The sequence below is a fragment of the Piliocolobus tephrosceles genome, chromosome 11, assembly GCF_002776525.5.
Source record: "Piliocolobus tephrosceles isolate RC106 chromosome 11, ASM277652v3, whole genome shotgun sequence".
In the NCBI taxonomy this organism is placed as follows: Eukaryota; Metazoa; Chordata; class Mammalia; order Primates; family Cercopithecidae; genus Piliocolobus; species Piliocolobus tephrosceles.
The window spans coordinates 9,679,686-9,698,093 of NC_045444.1; the positions used below are offsets into that span (position 1 = coordinate 9,679,686).

Consider the following 18,408-nt stretch of genomic DNA (forward strand, 5'->3'; position numbering starts at 1 on the left):
ACATTGAAAACTACAGTCCATGCATGATGGCTCACATCTGTAATCCTAGCACTTTGGAGGCCAAAGCAGGAGGATTGCTTGAGGCCAGGAGTTGAAGAGCAGCCTGGGCAACATAGCAAGACCTCAACTCTACAAAAAAAATTATCCGGGCATGGTGGCACACACCTGTAGTCCTAGCTACTTAGAAAGCTGAGGTGGGAAGATTGCTTGAAGCCAGGAGTTTGAGACAAGCCTGGACAACAAACTGAGAATCTGAATCAAAAAGAAGAATGAAAAGAAAGTAAAGAAAGAAAAAGAAAAGGAAAAAAGGAAGACTACAAAACATTAAGGAAATTAAAGAAGACACCAGTAAATGAAGATATTCTATGTTCATGATTCAAAGACTTAATATTGTTACGTCAGTACTACCCAGAGCACCTCTACAGATTCAATGCAATTCCTAACAAAATACCAATAATGTTTACTGCGTATGTAGAAAAATCCATTTTAAAATTCACATGAAACCTCAAATAGCCAAACAATCTTGAAAAACAACAAAGTTGGAAGACTCACACGTCCTGACTTCAGAATTTACTACAAAGCTACAGTAATCAAAACAGCGTCATAGTGGGGACAGACACACAGACAGTTCTATATTGCAACATACAGACAAATGGAAAAGAACAAAGTCCAGAAATCAACTCTTGCACATACGGTCAAATGATTTTTGACAAGACGGCCAAGACCATTCCATGGGGAAAGTAAGTTTTTTTTTTCAGTAAATGTTGCTAGGGAAACTTGATATCTATATGCAAATGGATAAAGTTGGAACCTTATTTTACACAATATACAAAAAAATTAACTAGAAATGGATGAGAGACCTAAACATAAGAGCTAAAGTTACAAAATTATAGGGTAAAAGCTTCGTGATATTGAATTTGGTAATAATTTTTTTGATATGACACCAAAAACACAGGCAATAAAAGAAAAAAGTGAGATACAGCAAAATTTAAATAATGTGTGCATCAAAGAACACAATCAACAGAGTGAAAAGACAATCTAAAGAATGAAATAAAATATTTGCAAATCATATAGCTGCTAAAGCATTAACACGAATACACAAAGCACTCCTACAACTTACACCAAACAACCCAGTCTAAAACTGGGCAAATGACTTGAATAGACATTTCTCCAAGGAAGATATATAAATGGTCAAAAAGTACATTAAAAGATGCTCTACATCACTATCATTAGGGAAATACAAACTAAAATCACAAGATACCACCCCACATCACTTAAGATGGCTACCATCAAAAACTAAAGTGTTAGCAAGCATATGGAGAAATTGGAACTCTTGTATATTATTGATGTGAATATAAAATTGTGCAGCCCCTATGGAAAGTGTATGTATGGCACTTTCTAAAAAAATTTAAAATGGAATTACCATATAATCTAGCAATTCTACTTCTAGGTATATAACCAAAAGAATTGAAAAAAAAAAAAAAGCGTTCTTTTTTAAGTTTCTAGAAGTGAAGAAAAAAAGATCTTAAGCAAATACTTGTACACCTGTGATCACAGCAGCATTATTCACAATGGCCAAAGGTGGAGGCAACCCAAGTGTCCACTGACAGATGAACGGACAAACAGAATGTGGTATATACACACACTGGAATATTATTCAACCTTAAAATGCAAGGAAATTTGGACACATGGACAAACCTTGAGGACATTATACCAAGTGAAAGAAGACAGTCGCAAAAAGACAAATGTATGATTCCACTTATATGAGGTACCTAGAACAGACAACTCGTCAGAAAGTAGAATGTTGGTTGCCAAGAGCTTGGGGGAGGAAGAAAGGGGAGTTCTTTGATGGGTAGAGTTAAAATTTTGCAAGATGAAAAGATTTCTGAAGATGAATGGTGGTGATGGTTGTGCATTGTGAACATACTCAATGCCACTGAGCAGTAAAACTGTTTAAGATAGTAAATCTTAAAACCAGAAGAGGATGAAGAGGAAGAAGAGGAAGAAGAAGAGGAAGAAGAGGAAGAAAAGGAAGAGGAAGAGGAGGAAGAGGAAGAAGAGGAAGAGGGAGGAAGAGGAAGAGGAAGAAAAGCCAAGCATGACAGTACGTGCCTACAGTCCCAGCCACTTGGGAGGAGACTGAGGCAGGAGGATTGCTTGAGCCTGGGAGTTCAAGGCTGCAGGGAACTATGATCACACCACTGCACTTCAGCCTGGGCGACAAAGCAAGAACCCATCTCTTAAAAAACAAACCCTTTCACAACTCTGTATCATTATATCCAAGTTGTCAAGATTAGTATCATCAATTCTGGGACAAAACTAAAGTCTATGTTCTTGGAAGAAATATGCTTAAGTATTTGGGGCTCAAGGGACAAGTTGTCGGCAAGTTGCTCTCATGAGTCTGCAAAAATAGTTCTATGTATATACAAGATGATAGAGTCAATGATGTGGCAAAACGTTAACACTTGGTAAATATCAGTGAGTATACCGGAGTTTATTTACTATTTTTGCAACTACTGTAAATTGGAAATATTTTCAAAATTTTAAGGTTTTCTGGCCAGCTAGGTTTGAGCTGCCATAAAACCAACATCAAGGATCATTTATATAGAAAGTAACTTTTTCCTTCAAAAACAGTACAGGAGAATCTCTTACCATCTTGAATTCCCCAGGTATGGTTTAAAACGTTATTACTTGCCAACGTCGTAAGTTTTACCCTGTAATAGTGAAATTTTCAGGTAATTGGAGCTGACCCCATTAAATGACAAAATCATATAAATAACTTACAAATCTTTCTTAAATACAACCTTTGTCTTTGTTTCAAATTTGTTTTTTAATGATCAATGTAAGGCTTCACTAGATGTGTGTGCTTTTTCCTTCTCAAGTGTTTTTGAGGGTATTTGTGTAAAACACTGCAGAAAAGCTTAAGGTTTTTGTCTCCATCTAGTGGTTAGCTATTACCTTCTAAAGGCTTTATGTACCTGCTTTTTACAAAGCACTACATCCCACTGTGCTTCTGCGTTTGTTGAAAGTAAAGTTTGAGTTTCTTGTGAGCAGTGTTTTAGTACATAAACTTCATTATTTTAGCTGTTCAAAAGTCTTTGTGGCCACAAGTAGTTTTATGTGTTTCTGAAGATCAAGGTGCCAATTGGTATGAGAGTAGGATTTCTGTAATTAAAATAGTCTAGTTGATAAAATGTTCTTGGGCCTCATCATCTTGACCTTAAGAGACCTCTCATAATTAAGTCTACAGAGACTATTAAAATAGTAAGAGTATCACAAAAATAGAGCAACAAGAAACATCGCAACAAGCTATAATTTTTCTCTCCCCTAATAGCTCAACCGCTCTAAGCTTTTGTCATAGTGATTTTCAGTTATGTCCGTATTTCCTTGAAGACAGTAGTATTTTTTGTTTTTTTTTGACAGAGTCTCGCTCTGTCGCCCAGGCTGGAGTGCAGTGGCCGGATCTCAGCTCACTGTAAGCTCTGCCTCCCGGGTTTACGCCATTCTCCTGCCTCAGCCTCCCGAGTAGCTGGGACTACAGGCACCCGCCACCTCGCCTGGCTAGTTTTTTGCATTTTTTAGTAGAGACGGGGTTTCACTGTGTTAGCCAGGATGGTCTGGATCTCCTGACCTCATGATCCGCCCGCCTCAGCCTCCCAAAGTGCTGGGATTACAGGCTTGAGCCACCGCGCCCGGCGACAGTAGTATTTCTTGATCTTTTCTGTTATAAGCCCCCATCCCAGAGAAAAATGAAAATCAAAATAATTATCCCAAGAGAAACACATTAATAAGATTTTGTTGGCATTCCATTTCCACCCCAAATGAGGTACTGCAATTCAATTCTCATACGAAACGCCCAGAGCTGGCATCAGATTGCACAGGTTTAACACATCAATCCTCCACAATACTGCCCTTACTTCAGATGCAAGCCATAAGTGGGGTACCCAGGCTACTGTCACTTCTGACCAGCTACAAATTTGGGGTTCCCATAAACCTCTCAGGTTTAAGAACCTGCTAAAATGACTGACAGAACTCAGGAAAGCACTATGCTTCCCTAGAAAACACTATGATTAGTTTTACAATAGAAGATATGAATTAGGAGGGCCAGTCAAATGAAGGGATACATTGGGGAAGGTCTGGGAGGGAAGGCAGAGCTTCTGTGCCCCTGTCCCCATAGAGGGGAATCCTTTCCCTCCCAGCACACCAATGCCTTCACCAACCAAGAAGCTTCATTGAGCTGTGGGGTCCAGAGCTCTTCATCAGGTCCCATTTTGCAAGCATGGGTGACTAAATCAAACAGGTCACTGTGTCTCAATCTCTCAGGTCCCTCTGTAGTAGGTTTCTGGTTACCAGCCTCCATCCTAAAACCCACCACACAGTCACCTCATTAGCATAACAGAGACACTCTATCACTCAGGAAACCACAAGGGTTTTAGACATTCCTTGCCAGCAACCAGGGGCAAAGGCCAGATAAATTCCTCCTCATACCACGATCAGGCAGGATGGAACCTCTATGGGTCACAAACCCCTGTAATAGCGTAAGATTTGTTCCCACACAATGAGAAACAATCTTTGCCCCTATTAAGAATGCATCCCCTAAGAAATGAAGAGACAGCCCCCCGAAATCAGAATGAAATTTTATTGTGTAAAGCTTATAGAAGTATGACTAGTATTCCTCTGTACAAAGTACACAACAAACAGTTTTAAATATAACTGAGAGAAATGCGAGTCCTATGACAACATTTGACACACACGGAACCATTGACAGACACACTAAAAATGTTTTAAAATATCTTCTTTCTCCAGAGAGTCCATTGCGCATTTCTCAGAGTAGAGATGGGGACACATTCCAGGCAAGGTCACAATGGCATTTTGTTGCCCTCAATGCTGATTTTCACTGCGTGGGCAGATCTGCTTTTTTTCCTGATATCTGTGAACTTCCTCATCTGTTTATCCAGTCGACTGATACCCTTCTTGGAGGTCGCCTGAAACTAAGAGTGAGGGAAAAATTAAAGAGCAAACTACTGAAATACATAAGTCTACTTTTGTCTTTCATCTTCTTATAACTGAAAGTTAGCAACCAGAAGAGCTCCTAGCTCTAGAATAACCAGAATGTGTGTTGATGACCTCAAGAACAGAGCGTACAGACTGTTCTAACAGTATAATAGGAAACACATATTAAACTCTCTCAATGAAGAATAATTCTGTTGTCTGTGCTTTATTTTTAATTTTGTTGCAGTCCATGGAGGTCTCCTAGATGGGAGAAGGGGGGGAAACTGAAACTATGATTCTCCGTATTCCATCACGTACATTACATTTTAACTGCATGCTCTTCCTTTTCGAAGACCAAATGTGAAGCTAACCACTTGACATACACTTTCAAACAGTGCTGGCATAGAAAAGAATGACCTAAAACAAAGTCAAGTCAGCTGAGAAAAAGCCTTAAGCATGATAAATAAGGTTAGATGATTAGTAAAGTGAACCCCTAAGTGCGGGAGCTCTTGAGTTTTTAGACTTGGGGTGAATCCCTGCTCTGATTCCGTAAACTTCTGTGACCCTGGGCAAAGCACACCCATGGTAGGTACTCTTTCCAGAATGCTGAGAGAAGGAAATGAGTTGGTGATGTCAGATCCAAGCACAGAGGCTGAGCACATATAGTCAGTGTACAAAATAATAGGAGCTATTACTATTTTACCACTTCACAAGCAACTAGATTTACATTAAGTATACTTGACATAAAAAGAATATTAAGTCTTTACCCACTTGCCCTTTATGTTTAAAGGTTTGGTTTGGGGGCTATTTTATATTGAAAATACTGTCTTGCAAAGATGTGGTCTCCAAGAAACTGCCACCTTTTAGAAGTGCTAGAAAGGTTTGCCGACTCTGTTGTAAAACAATTTAGATGTTTAAGAATGATGAGTGCTTAAAAAGAGATGGGTTTTTCTAATTCTTCTCCCCATATGTTTACTACTGAAATCACCTCTGAAACTTAATTCAAAAGAATGCTAAAATAAGGTGGGGCCTGGGAGACACTCTGGGGTCAATACCAGCCTGGTGAGCTTCTTTTCTGTCCGGGAGCCTTCCGAATCTTATCCTACCTCTGGACCCAGCCTCAACCCCAACACGAAGCCAGCTGAGCACTAGGCAAGGAACTCGAAGTCATTCTTGATCAAGAGCCATGTTGACCTATCTTTCTAGGAATATCTCAATTCAAATATTACTCTGTATCAGTCTCAATACTTGGCATTAGTACTCTGAGTAAGCATAAAAAGTGTCAGATGAGAAAGAGCTATGCCACCATCACACTATCTCCCGGATCTCCTGGACAGTCCCATGTGTCTGACTTCCTTTCAGAGGATGTGCTGTGATCTTAGTACTTGTACTCGGCCCACATGGGAAGCTTTACCTGCTCAAATCTCTGCCGGCTACACAATTCCCAGCAGCCCCACACACTAATGGGACTCCCCTTCGCCTACTCCCGGGACCCTCACTAACTGTCTAAGCCCTGATGGATCCGTCTAGCCTCAGCAATCAGGACACACCCGGACCAGTGGGTTACAAAACACATGACTGGTAGTTGCAGATGCCTAGTTACCCCAAGTTTGAAAAGACAGACCATAGTACCTCACACACCAAGTTCAATGATCTCCCTCCAGATTCATCAAGGGAACACTACACCTCCTTAGAAAGTCAGAGTGTGTGCTACACTGCTTCACCAGAACAAGACCAGAAGCAGCTTCAATTATGGCACAACTGTGTGAAGACACAATACGAAATCACTCAAGAATGCTCACTCAAATGGATTTTTACCATGGTAAATAAAAAACCCGACAAGGTATAAAAGAATATGATCACAACGTCTCTTAAAAAACAAAAACAAAAACACAAACAAAAACCCAGTAATATTGTCTATGCATACATATAAAAAAAAAGACATAATCTAAAATGTTAACATTAAGTTGAAGTGGGATTACAGATGGCACTAATTTTGTCTATGTTTTCTGTATTTTTAAAAGTTCATGAAAAAATAGGCACTGCTTTTGTCATTTTACTGTTATTTAAAAAGTATTTCATGGAGTAAATGAACATATAAAAAATACAATGTAGCACAGGTTACTACATTATTTAGGAGTAAAAAAATCAGAAACCATAAAGGAATGAATAAACACATCATATTCATGGCCGGGTGTGGTGGCTCCTGCCCGTAAGGCCAGAGGATCGCTTGAGACCAGCTTGAGCATGATGGTGAGACCATCTCTACAAAGAAATAAAATACGTAATTAAAAAAAAAAGCAAATTATAATTTGGTCATTTTCTGTGTGTGTGTGTGTGTGTGTATTTTTTTTTTTCTTTCTAGAGATAGGGTCTCACTCTGTTGCCCAGGCTGGAGTGCAATGGCAGGATTCTAGCTCACTGCAGCCTCAAACTCCTGGGCTCAAGTGATTCTCCCACCTCACCCTCCCAAGGAGCTAGGACTACAGGTGCATGCCACCATGCCTGGCTAATTTTTTAATTTTTTGGTACAGATGGAGTCTTGCTATGTGGTCCAGGCTTATATTTAGTATAATTTTAATTAACGTCATCAGTAGAAAAAAAGACAACAAATATGTCAAACTGCTTTTGAATGCTGGGACCATGAATAATTTTTCTCTTTGTACCTAAAAATTTTCTATAATTATAAAAACTAAGTTCAAGGCATATCTGGAAATATATTTAAAACCTCAAATTGTTGGCCAAGCATGGTGGCTCACACCTTAATCCCAGCACTTTGGGAGGCCGAGGCAGGCTGATCACTAGGTCAGGAGATTGAGACCATCCTGGCTAACACAGTGAAACCCCATCTCTACCAAAAATACAAAAAATTAGCTGGGCGTGGTGGTGGGCCAGCTGCTTGGGAGGCTGAGGCAGAAGAATGGTGTGAACCGAGGAGGCGGAGCTTGCAGTGAGTAGAGATCGCGCCACTGCACTCCAGCCTGGGCAACAGAGCAAGACTTGTCTCGAAAAAGGACAGAAGGACAAAAAAGAAATGGGTGCAAGGGGACACGGAGAGGTGGTCAGGGACATGGATATGGGCACAAGTAAGAAAAAAGAAAGAGGAGAGAGAGGAGGAAGTTCTTGGCACAGAACTAGTCCTTCTCTACCCTTGATTTATTCTCAAGAAATAAGAAAGTACATTTTGTTTTGATAGTCACTTAACAGCAACATGAACTGGCAGGTAGGAGAGTGGAGTCAGTGGAAACAGCTGCCAAAGCAGGGGTCATGGAGAAGCGCAAAAGGCAGGCAACACACAGACTGTACGTACTCCGCAACAAAGGTGCCACTATTAATCTCAAAGCACAGCGGATCAGTGAGTCGGGCTTATGAACGCTCCAAAGTCTTTTTCATTTCTGACCACATTGTGAGTATGGGTTAATCAAATTCATCTCCTAAATATTTAGTATAAGACTTTATGCAGTGAGTCCTCAAATGCATGTTGCTGAGCCACTGACAGGAGGAAAACAAGCTACTTCCCACCAAGAAGCCACTAACCAGTTTACATCGTGTAACACATATCACTCTAATTCTGGGTCCTAACAAAAACCTTTTTCATAAAAATGGGTACCAGTCAGGAAGACCCAAATGCATATTAGGGAAGTAATTATCTATTAGTCTCTAGGATACGGATAAAGAAAGGGGCTTCCATGTCAATTTCTAAATATTCAAGAGGCCTTGAATAGCCCAAGGTGCCTGTTAGGGTCATTATTTTGAAACTAAAAGCAGACGTGGCCTCTTCTGATTCAGAAAGCACACACACACACTTTTCACTCTGACTGCTGACAATTCAAGCCCATGCACAGTACATGCTTCCTTGGGAATACCTCTCATGTACACACTCGGGCAGGGCCAGGCCTATAGGGGCATCCTGTTGCCTTCAATGCTGAACTTGACAGCACGATGCACTTTGCTGAGTCGTTTCTGTTCTGCAAATCGCCTCTTGTGCTTTTCCAATCGGCTTAGGCCCCTTTTAAGAATACCAGGCTAGAAGCAGTAGTTTGATTGGAGAATAAAAAGAGATTACGGAGAAACACTGAAGATCCACTGAGCAGTATTTACAGTGATAACAGAGTTAAGTGTCTACCCTAATTATTTCCAATGGAATTGCTTAAACTGTCGAAGAGAAAGGGAGAGGTAGGTCTGCTGAAGCATGTAAGCTCTGTTTCTCATGGTTATTAAAAAAAAAATTCACTGTATCAGAATACTCCAGGTTTCAATTTCAAGCCTCACTTGAAGGGATTAATAAAAACAAACTTCCCTACCTGATAATGTTGCATTAGGTCTGAAGAAAAGTTCATCAGCAATAAACTTTAATCCTGGGTAAGACTTTTCCTTTCTCTATTGCTCAATTTGTGGTTTGGCTAGATAAACGACCAGAAAACAGTCCTCTCTGAATCAGACAAGCCTTAAGAGCTACAAGGGTTATTAACGCATGAAGTAAAGAGTAAAATAGTAATCTGCAGGTGAGATCCACCTTGCCAATCCTCCACCTGCTTACCCTGGATGACTCCATTTCCACATTCCATTTGGGCCTGACCACATAGTCCTTGTTTGAGGGCATTGGGACCCTTGCCCGGGCACAGAATCCAGGATCTCCAGGTCTAAGAGCCCTGAAAAAGGGAAGAGGAAGAGCATGTTGCTTATGTGGCCACCCACAGTGGGGCACACAGGCCATTTCACACTACTGTTCCTACGTCACCCATTCACAGCTGCAATGTTCGAAACTCCTCTGCTCCCCACCTCAGGTCACCCAATCCGCCCTCCTGCCGCCTCTCAGCTAGCCTGTCATCACACACACTCCAGTACGCACTCCTTGCTTCTCTTCCAAAGCCAACTTGCTCGGCATTTGCATGAATCGTTTTCTCCTCTCCTCAGCTTCAGATTGACTCATGCCCCTCTGCCTTCCAAGGCCAGTCCTGCCAGCATGAACCCCTTTTTCTCTTGTCTAGTGGAGTCGTTCATGAGTTCACTTGTGAGATGAGGAATTGTGCAGAACTGAGTCGTCAATGACCCCCCAAAACTCTCAGTATGCCCATAAAGTAGTTTTTCAATATAGAACTCCTACAGTAATTTTTAATGTCTATTTTTGTAAAAATCTTTTGAAGGTAATTACAGATTCAAATAAAGTTGTAAGAAATGATACAGAGAGAGATCCAATGTCTCTCCCAATAGTAACAACTTGCAAATCTACAGTACAGTATCACAACCAGGATACTGATGTTGATACAGTACACAGATCTTATTTACACTTCCCCAGTTTCACTTGCACTCATTTACGTGTATGTATTTAGTTCTATGCAAATCCGTGGGCAACCATGCTAGACTAAAGTAAGATTACTAACCTTCCAAAGTAAAGCCTATCTATAGATGCCTGGGCATCCAAACCATTCAGCCTTTAGGTAACTAGTAAAGAGCGGATCTATGTGTGTCTCTGTTGGGGATGGGGAGAGAAGGGTAAAAAATTCTCAATTGTTTCTATTCTCTTGTACAGTTTACCCCATTTTTAACCTTAGATTTTTTTTTTTTTTTTTTTTTTTTGAGACTGTGTCTCGCTCTGTTGCCCAGGCTAGAGTGCAGTGGCATGATTTCAGCTCATGCAAGCCCCGCCTCCCGGGTTTGTACCATTCTCCTGCCTCAGCCTCCTAAGTAGCTGGGACTACAGGTGCCCGCCACTACGCCCAGCTAATTTTTTGTATTTTTAGTACAGATGGGGTTTCTCCATGTTAGCCAGGATGGTCTCGATCTCCTGACCTTGTGATCCGCCTGCCTCAGCCTCCCAAAGTGTTGGGATTACAGGCGTGAGTCACCATGCCCAGCCAACCTGAAACTTTTATAACCTTCATATACGTATGAACAGGTTAATTGGCTTGCCAAGAAAATCCCCTGTAACTCTTACTTTCCTTCTGAAGCACGGTCTCATCATCAACTTCCTTCTTAAACAAACTTGCTTCCTCTAGCTCATCCCCTATTCTCCTCTTGCAATCTGGATGCTGCCTGATTACCAGCTCACCTGCACAAAGCCCTCTGCAGCACCTGCCACTGGCCCATGCTTTTGCCATTGCCACCTCCAGCTTAGCCTCATTCCCCTCCAGGCTCTGCTCTAACACATAGGACCACAGCTGCTCATTCACCTTCACTGGCTACTCTGCCTGGCTATGCCCCCTTTCAAAATGGTTTAGTTCCTTTCTTACTCTATACTTTCTTGACTGAACAATCTTTTCTATGGAGAGAACCATCAAATCCAGGTCTCTAGCCCAAACATCTCTTCACAAGTTCTAGACCCATAATATTTATAGGACTATCTCATTAGGCATCTCACATTTAATATGCTCAAAAGAGAACTTGCCTGTTTCCTCAAATCCACTTCTCCCTCCATTTTGGTGAAAGGTAATGAACACTGTCTCAGCACTTAGGTTAAAATTTTGGCTGATGTCTTTAACTCCAGCCATCTTCTCTCCCACTAAGTCACCAACATATGACAGCTTTGCCTGTGCAGTATCTTCTCACCCCTCCATTCCCCACTACCACCTCTGTTTAGCTGTACCACTGCCTCAGTCCCACTGCCCTCCAACCCATCCTACACGATCCCATTGGCATCAGCATCCTAAATCAAATCAAACCAGATGGCTTCACATCTAGTCTCAAAAACTTCCTGTGGAATCACAAGGCATGCAAAAATTCCTCATCTTGATTCAAAGCCCTTCACTGGTCTATTATTTCCAACCTTATCTTCTACCACCTCAGGCCCCATACTACAGTCCAACCCCTTCAGTCTACTTGCCATTCCAAACACAGACCTGGCACACTTACCCCATGGCTTTACCAAAGACCTCCCTTTGCCTATCATCCTTGTTTTGAGAGCATAGGCTATTTTTAATTTGTTTTTAAATTCTCAGATCACAACAAGGAATCTAGCACTTAGCAAGCAGCAAAAAATCTTTGAATGAAGTATTTTCTCAATTTTCCTTACATCCCCAGAGTACCCAATACTAAACGTTAAAATGAAAGTCACCTCCCGTAAATGAGAACATCACATCATTTCATTTACTGCTTTTCTTAAAGCAGCAAACGGAAATTCTCTATACAGTCTAGGAAGAAAACCTAACATCAAAACCTTACTTCTCCTCTCCTGTCAGCACCTTTTCCAGGTCTCTTCTGGGTGTCTGACCACCAGTGCTGAAAAAAAAGTAAACAAGGAGATACCAGGAATATTAGAACCTAATAACTCAGAAAAAGAGCAAACTAAAATATCAAACTTCAACCATAACTATTAATAGCTCTTTTACGATGGATCAGGGAAAATAACTCCTAATCTTTAAAAAGTACTACTCATTTTAGTATTCATCTGCATAACAGGTTTCCTTGTGGGTGAGCCGTAATTGCCATATTTGTAACTAATGACCCTGTCCTCCCAGATGCAACTGTATGTCCACTATATTGATACAAAGCAAACCTATAACATTTTTTATTCTAGGAACTCAGAAATGGGACCCAGAAAGTTGTTTTCTGCAAGTGGCTGGAACAACACAAGCAATCAGTATCGTGAAAGAGGCTCTGTTCCAACAAACTGACCCAGAAAGGTCTGGTTAGGAGGACAGGACCCTGACTATACACTATCACATTTAAACTAAAAGGATATTGTGAATTACGTAGATATATCAAGCTGAGAGGAAAGGAAATTCTATCATCTTGCAGGTTTCCTAATGATCTTACTTAAAACTGAGTTACTAAAACAATAACATGTATTCCACTTACTCATACCTGTTCCCTCATACCTGTTCATTCTTCGTCGTTGGGGCATCTGTTCTAGATCTCTCTGCTCCCTTTCTTCTCTTGTCATTCCTTTGTAGTTGGAGGTAAGACCAAATATAGGCCTAGACCACTCATCTGTAGTAAGAAAAAAATCAATTATTTTGTCCATAAAATTGCATTTCCCCTACCATTTTTTTCAAATAATTGCACCCTAGTGTGAGGGGATATTCTAGACATTTAGAATATTCTTTCCTTGAAGAGCCCATTATTTCAGAATAATTTATAGGATAAACAAAGCAAAATGCCAGTATCGTGACTAACTCTGGCTGATTCAGAAAATTTAATGTAAAAGATCACCAGAGATTTAAAGAAAGTAACATGTGACACACTTTGATAGTCAACAATTAGCTGGATTGACATTTCATAAAAGACATTTATTTAAAATTTTTATTTACTTTAAAAGGCAAACTAATTTCTAAGTTTACTGGAAATACAAAGTCTTGAAATTCTGCTTTCTTATCCTAACCCAAAACAAGCTCCCTCACCACTACCTTACAAAATGGTCTGTATCTGTAAAAATTACAGTTTAATAGTACGGATGGAGACTCTGTACTTCATTAAGTCTAATATAGCTGCCACAATGACCATGAAAGAAAGTACATGCCACTGTTCAGTCAAAGTCCAGGAGCCAACTGATGCCTTTGTTCTGAGACATAATGTAGCTTACTGCTACATTTAATACACTATACAAATAAGAAAGGACCTTTATAGACCGAACATGGGTGCTGTCACACAAAGAAGGAAGCAGGGATTCTCAGGGGGTCTACATATCTTTTAAAATCGCCCCACTGACCCCACTTCTGATTCAGACTCACTGCTGTAGTAAGTCATGGACACCAGTAGGGATATTCTGCTTTTCTCAGTCTGGGGCAAAAAAAGAAAGTCGCAAACCCACTGCATAAAAGCGCCAAAAGTTTATCACTTAATAGGCAGTAAAGTGCAGATTACTAACAAGATCAAAGACAGTAGTATCTCTCTGTTTTATAGAAGAAATTTACATTTCTCTAAAAGCTTTTGATAAACTTAGCAATTCAAAAGCAAAATAATTATTATATTCAAATGTAGTAATTACTTTTTCAATCTAGCCTTGAAGTTCTTAAAATTCCTTTTCAACATGGAGCACAGGAAGAGTTAAGAAGGATAACAAAAATGAACACGGGTTTCATTCTTAAAACTGAGTAATTTCACAAACAATATGCTTGATCACATAAATTTTGGTTAGACTTCCCTGGATTTCTCTGGCATCATTAAATAAGAACATGCAAAAAAGGTTTTGGAGACCAATGTGCAAGCAACAACAACAACAGGGGCTGTTTCTTGAGTACTTACTATGTGCTAGGCACCATGCTTTAGACACAACCTCTCATTTAATCTTTAAAGTCACCCAAAAGAAAACACATAATTATCTCAATTTTACAGAGCACAAATCACTAGCTAAGGAAATGCAGTAAGGTAGGTGGTAGACTCATGATCTGAATCCAGGTAATATCAACTCCACAGCCTGCAATCTAACCCCTCTCTCTCCATGCTCTCGACCCATGACTAGAAAATGCATACTTTTTACTTGCAATTTTTTTTTTTTTTTTTGAGACTGAGTCTCACTCTTGTTGCCCAGGCTGGAGTGCAGTGGCGCAATCTCGGCTCACTGCAAGCTCTGCCTCCCGGGTTCCAGTGATTCTCCTGCCTCAGCCTCCCAAGTAGCTGGGACTACAGGTGCGTGCCACCACGCCTGGCTAATTTTTTGTATTTTTAGTAGAGACTGGGTTTCACCGTGTTAGCCAGGATGGTCTTGATCTCCTGACCTTGTGATCCCCCCACCTCAGCCTCCAAAGTGCTGGGATTACAGGCATTAAGTCACTGCACCCAGCCTTATTTGCTATTTTTAATAATGAATAGTATACCTAATTATACTGAGAAGGTTTGTTTTGTTTTGCTTTTTTAAAGTCTAAGAGAAAAGGCCGGTACCTATAAGAAGCTATTCAAAAATTTCTACTCCACTTTACTGACTCATTCAAAACAAATACTGGTAAAAATACAGCTTTTATATATACACTCATCTCTCTCTTATCTACAGACATAAACACAACAAACGAAAAGGAAAATTTACATACTGATTAATTTCCCTGCCATGTCCTTGTTGGACCTTGATTCCTTGGGGTGTTTATAGAGATACATCACTGCTCGTCCAATCCCACTATGCTTCAGGGTCTCCTGGCTCACACTAGGCAGCTGGGGAACATAAACACATACACACACATTAATCACTCAGAAGCCGGGGGTCTTGCTAATCTATACTAGAGACCTGGGGCCTTCACAATAGTACAAATAAAAAATTCCATTTTCAGGATCTACAGAAATAGAGCACAAAGATACTTTGTGTCCACATCAAAAGTTCAGAGTTCAGGCTGGGCATGGTGGCTCACGCTTGTAATCCCAGCACTTTGGGAAGCTGAGGTGGGTGGATCACCTGAGGCCAGGAGTTCAAGACCAGCCTGGCCAACACGTGGTGAAACCCCATCTCTACTAAAAATACAAAAAGTAGCCGGGTGTGGTGGTGGCTGCCTGTAATCCCAGCTACTTGGGAGGCTGAGGCAGGAGAATCGCTTGAACCTAGGAAGTGGAGGTTGCAGTGAGCCAAGATAGTGCCACTGTATTCCAGCCTGGGCACCAGAAGCGAAACTCCATCTCAAAAACAAAACAAAGCAAAAACAAAAACAAAAACAAAAAAAGGTTGACAGTTCAGTATTACAGCTGAGTTGAAGTAAAACCTAACAATGTGAGAAAGTATGAACTAAGCATACTTAGAGGTTAGCAGTTTAATACAGGAGCCAGCATAGGCCTCAGAATCCAACAGACCTAAGACTGAACTCAAACACAGCCACCTTCTAGCTATGTGACCTTGACAAGTCATTTAACTTCTCTGAATCTTAATTCCCTCATCTGTAAAATGGAAATACTACACCTACCTTGTCAGTTTACTGTGAGGAAGAAACGAACCAATACATATATAAAGCACCTGGCACAGTGCGTGGCATAGGAGGTTCCTTGGGAATTGCTTCAGAAGTTAAATAGCTTACCCAAGGTGTCACAACTACGTAAGGTGGCTCAAGATTCAAATGCAGGTTCCTATGACTCTGAATTTGGTGTTCATTCTATGTCACGTCTCCCCAGAACTTGCCCACTACTGTACTACTCTTCTCAGACACATCACAGCTGCTCTAAGATCTTTTCCCTTCAATGCAATAGTTATATGAAGTTTTATAAGGTCTTCCCTTTCACATTCATTTTACTAGATATGTTCCTTTTTTCCAACCCGTCTTCTGGCAGGCTGTAGCAGAGAGAACATATACAAACACTGTAAACTACACAGGTTATGACCACACAGACCACAATAGATATTTAATAAAGAACAGTCAGATTATCTGCCTCTAACCTCTTGCAGGATCTTCAGCAGCTCCTCCCGGATCTTGAGTGCAGGCAAACTCCTATCCGGTAGAGGTGAGAGCCATTCTTTGATGGCAGACATCACACCGCTGTCAATGAATGTTTCTTTAAGGTCCTGCCTGCAGTAATAATAATAATTTTTAAGAATTCCGTGAACCTTGGTTCTACTGTATCTTCTGACTTTTCTTACATATTTAGTGATGTTTCTAAAAACTGCTTTAAAAAAGTTACTCATATAAATTTGGTATTTACTGAACACCATTCTGGTTTCAAAAGCAGTATGACATTTAGTTCTTATCTTCCAGAAACGCATATACCTGACAAAAAATGATTTGCTGAAAACAAAACAAACTCAAGTTACACAAGATACATTAATGCTGATATGAATGGTACAGACAGTAAGAACAATTAACTCCAATCATTTCAACTAAAAAAAAAATAACGTTCAATCTATCAAAATAGTGATTATTGAAAAATTTTACATGGTGGTGAACCCAGAATTGCTATTCTCTGCAGGACACCAATGAGACTAGCACTCTACTGGCAGGACAAAAAACGAACAAACAAACAAAAAACACCCTCAATAAAATAATACTTAAATTCCATTTTATGTACTAGAATCAGTTACGTTAATAGAAAACAAGACGTTATATACATAAAACCCACCACAGATAGTCTTCCCTGTTAGAACAGAGGGAGAAATTTTCTAGTTACAGACGCTCTAGGCCATGCTGGTGGTGGCTCACTGATGCACCAATACATTTCCTCAGTCATCAAAAGTAGGCTATGGCTTAGTTCAAAGGGAAAGCAAGGTTGCTCGGAAATATGAGCAAATCGGAGCCCGGCGTGATGGCTCACACCTGTAATCCCATTCCAGTACTTTGACTTTCAGGTGTAGAGACGGGAAGATTGCCTGAGCCCAGGAGTTCGAGACCAGCCTGGGCAACACAGCAAGATCCTGCCTCTAATTAAAAAAAAAAAAAAAATCAATGAAAAAAGTTGGAAACAAGGATCTACTCAAAAAGGGCATCATTACTTCAGAAGGATCAATAACTGTGACACATTAGAGTCATATAAGCCTTGTACAATGCAGCCTTCAGGTAGGGTCTTCCAAGATTTACTGTTTTCCATCACACGGAGAAAACAAATGCAATTTTACCAGACCAAAAACTGTCTACAAAGAACAAAACTAGTGGCCAGGTGCAGTGGCTCACGTCTGTAATTCCAGTACTTTGGGAGGATGAGGTGGGAGGATTACTTAAGCCCAGAAGTTCAAGACAAGCCTGGGCAACATAGCAAGATTCTGTCTCTATCAAAAAACAAAAATAAAAACAAAAACACACAAAATTAGTAGTTTCCAAGTTTTTCTTTCATTAGTATCAATTTTTTATTTGTTCTGTTTGCACCAGGCATCAAGGTTTAATAAAAGTTTATGAAGAAATATAATTTAGGAAATTTTATTCATTATCTTTCTGTGACCTGATAGAAGGCTATCATTATTTAGTATTCCTAGAACACCAGTACATCATTTGAATTATCATTCCATGAAGGGGAAAAAGACATTTTAAAGAAAACAAAACACTTACTTCTTAAGGTGCATAACTACAGTAGGCAGTAAAGTTAATTTTTTCAGTGCTGGCTTTTTTTGATTGTTCAACTGTCTGTCTTCCTATTCAGAAAAAAATAAATATATTTTTTTAAACAGTACTCATTGTTAATATTGAATTCACTGTAATTCTGAACCTTAAAATAAAATAACAGTTTTTCAAAGAAACAATTTTTCCTACAAGAAAGAGTAACTTAAGAATGGATCTTCTGCAGAGCACCAAGCTCTGTATCTATGTCAGTCAAACCCACAAAACCATTAGAATTGCCTTTAACAACTACAAGTTGACAGAAACCACTTTAACTTAGAATATTAGCATAATTGTCAAGTTTTCAGAGTTCATAAAGGTACAAATTGCAACTGGGAAAATTTGGTTTATGATATTAGGAACAATTTTCCAGGTGTGAGGTTATATGATATTGGAATATACTATATCAAAGAAGAGTTTCAGTATTTACTTGGGCAGTTTTTTCTATTTTTTTTTTTTAATTATGAAAAATTTCAAATTCTAC

The 18,408-nt window shown here is 39.9% G+C and overlaps 1 protein-coding gene across 4 annotated transcripts in view; it reads right to left on the reverse strand.

Moving 5' to 3' along the window:
* Positions 1-4,622: 4,622 nt before the first annotated feature.
* Positions 4,623-18,408, reverse strand: part of IWS1 (interacts with SUPT6H, CTD assembly factor 1) — a 46,590-nt gene continuing 32,804 nt past the window's right edge. The window contains exons 8-14 of one of the 4 annotated variants that reach the window (XR_002734398.1): positions 17,877-17,959; positions 16,280-16,409; positions 14,958-15,075; positions 12,796-12,921; positions 12,154-12,210; positions 9,533-9,644; positions 4,623-4,991 (exon numbers count right to left, since the gene is read on the reverse strand). Coding sequence is in view for 3 of the 4 variants with exons in the window: in XM_023225572.1 (XP_023081340.1) it covers positions 4,860-4,991; positions 9,533-9,644; positions 12,154-12,210; positions 12,810-12,921; positions 14,958-15,075; positions 16,280-16,409; positions 17,877-17,959 (744 nt within the window). In the remaining variant the exon portion in view is untranslated. Of the gene's footprint in view, positions 4,992-9,532; positions 9,645-11,537; positions 12,211-12,795; positions 12,922-14,957; positions 15,076-16,279; positions 16,410-17,876; positions 17,960-18,408 lie in introns of those variants that run through there. The other 3 variants (XM_023225572.1, XM_023225573.1, XM_023225574.1) reach the window with 3 other exon arrangements.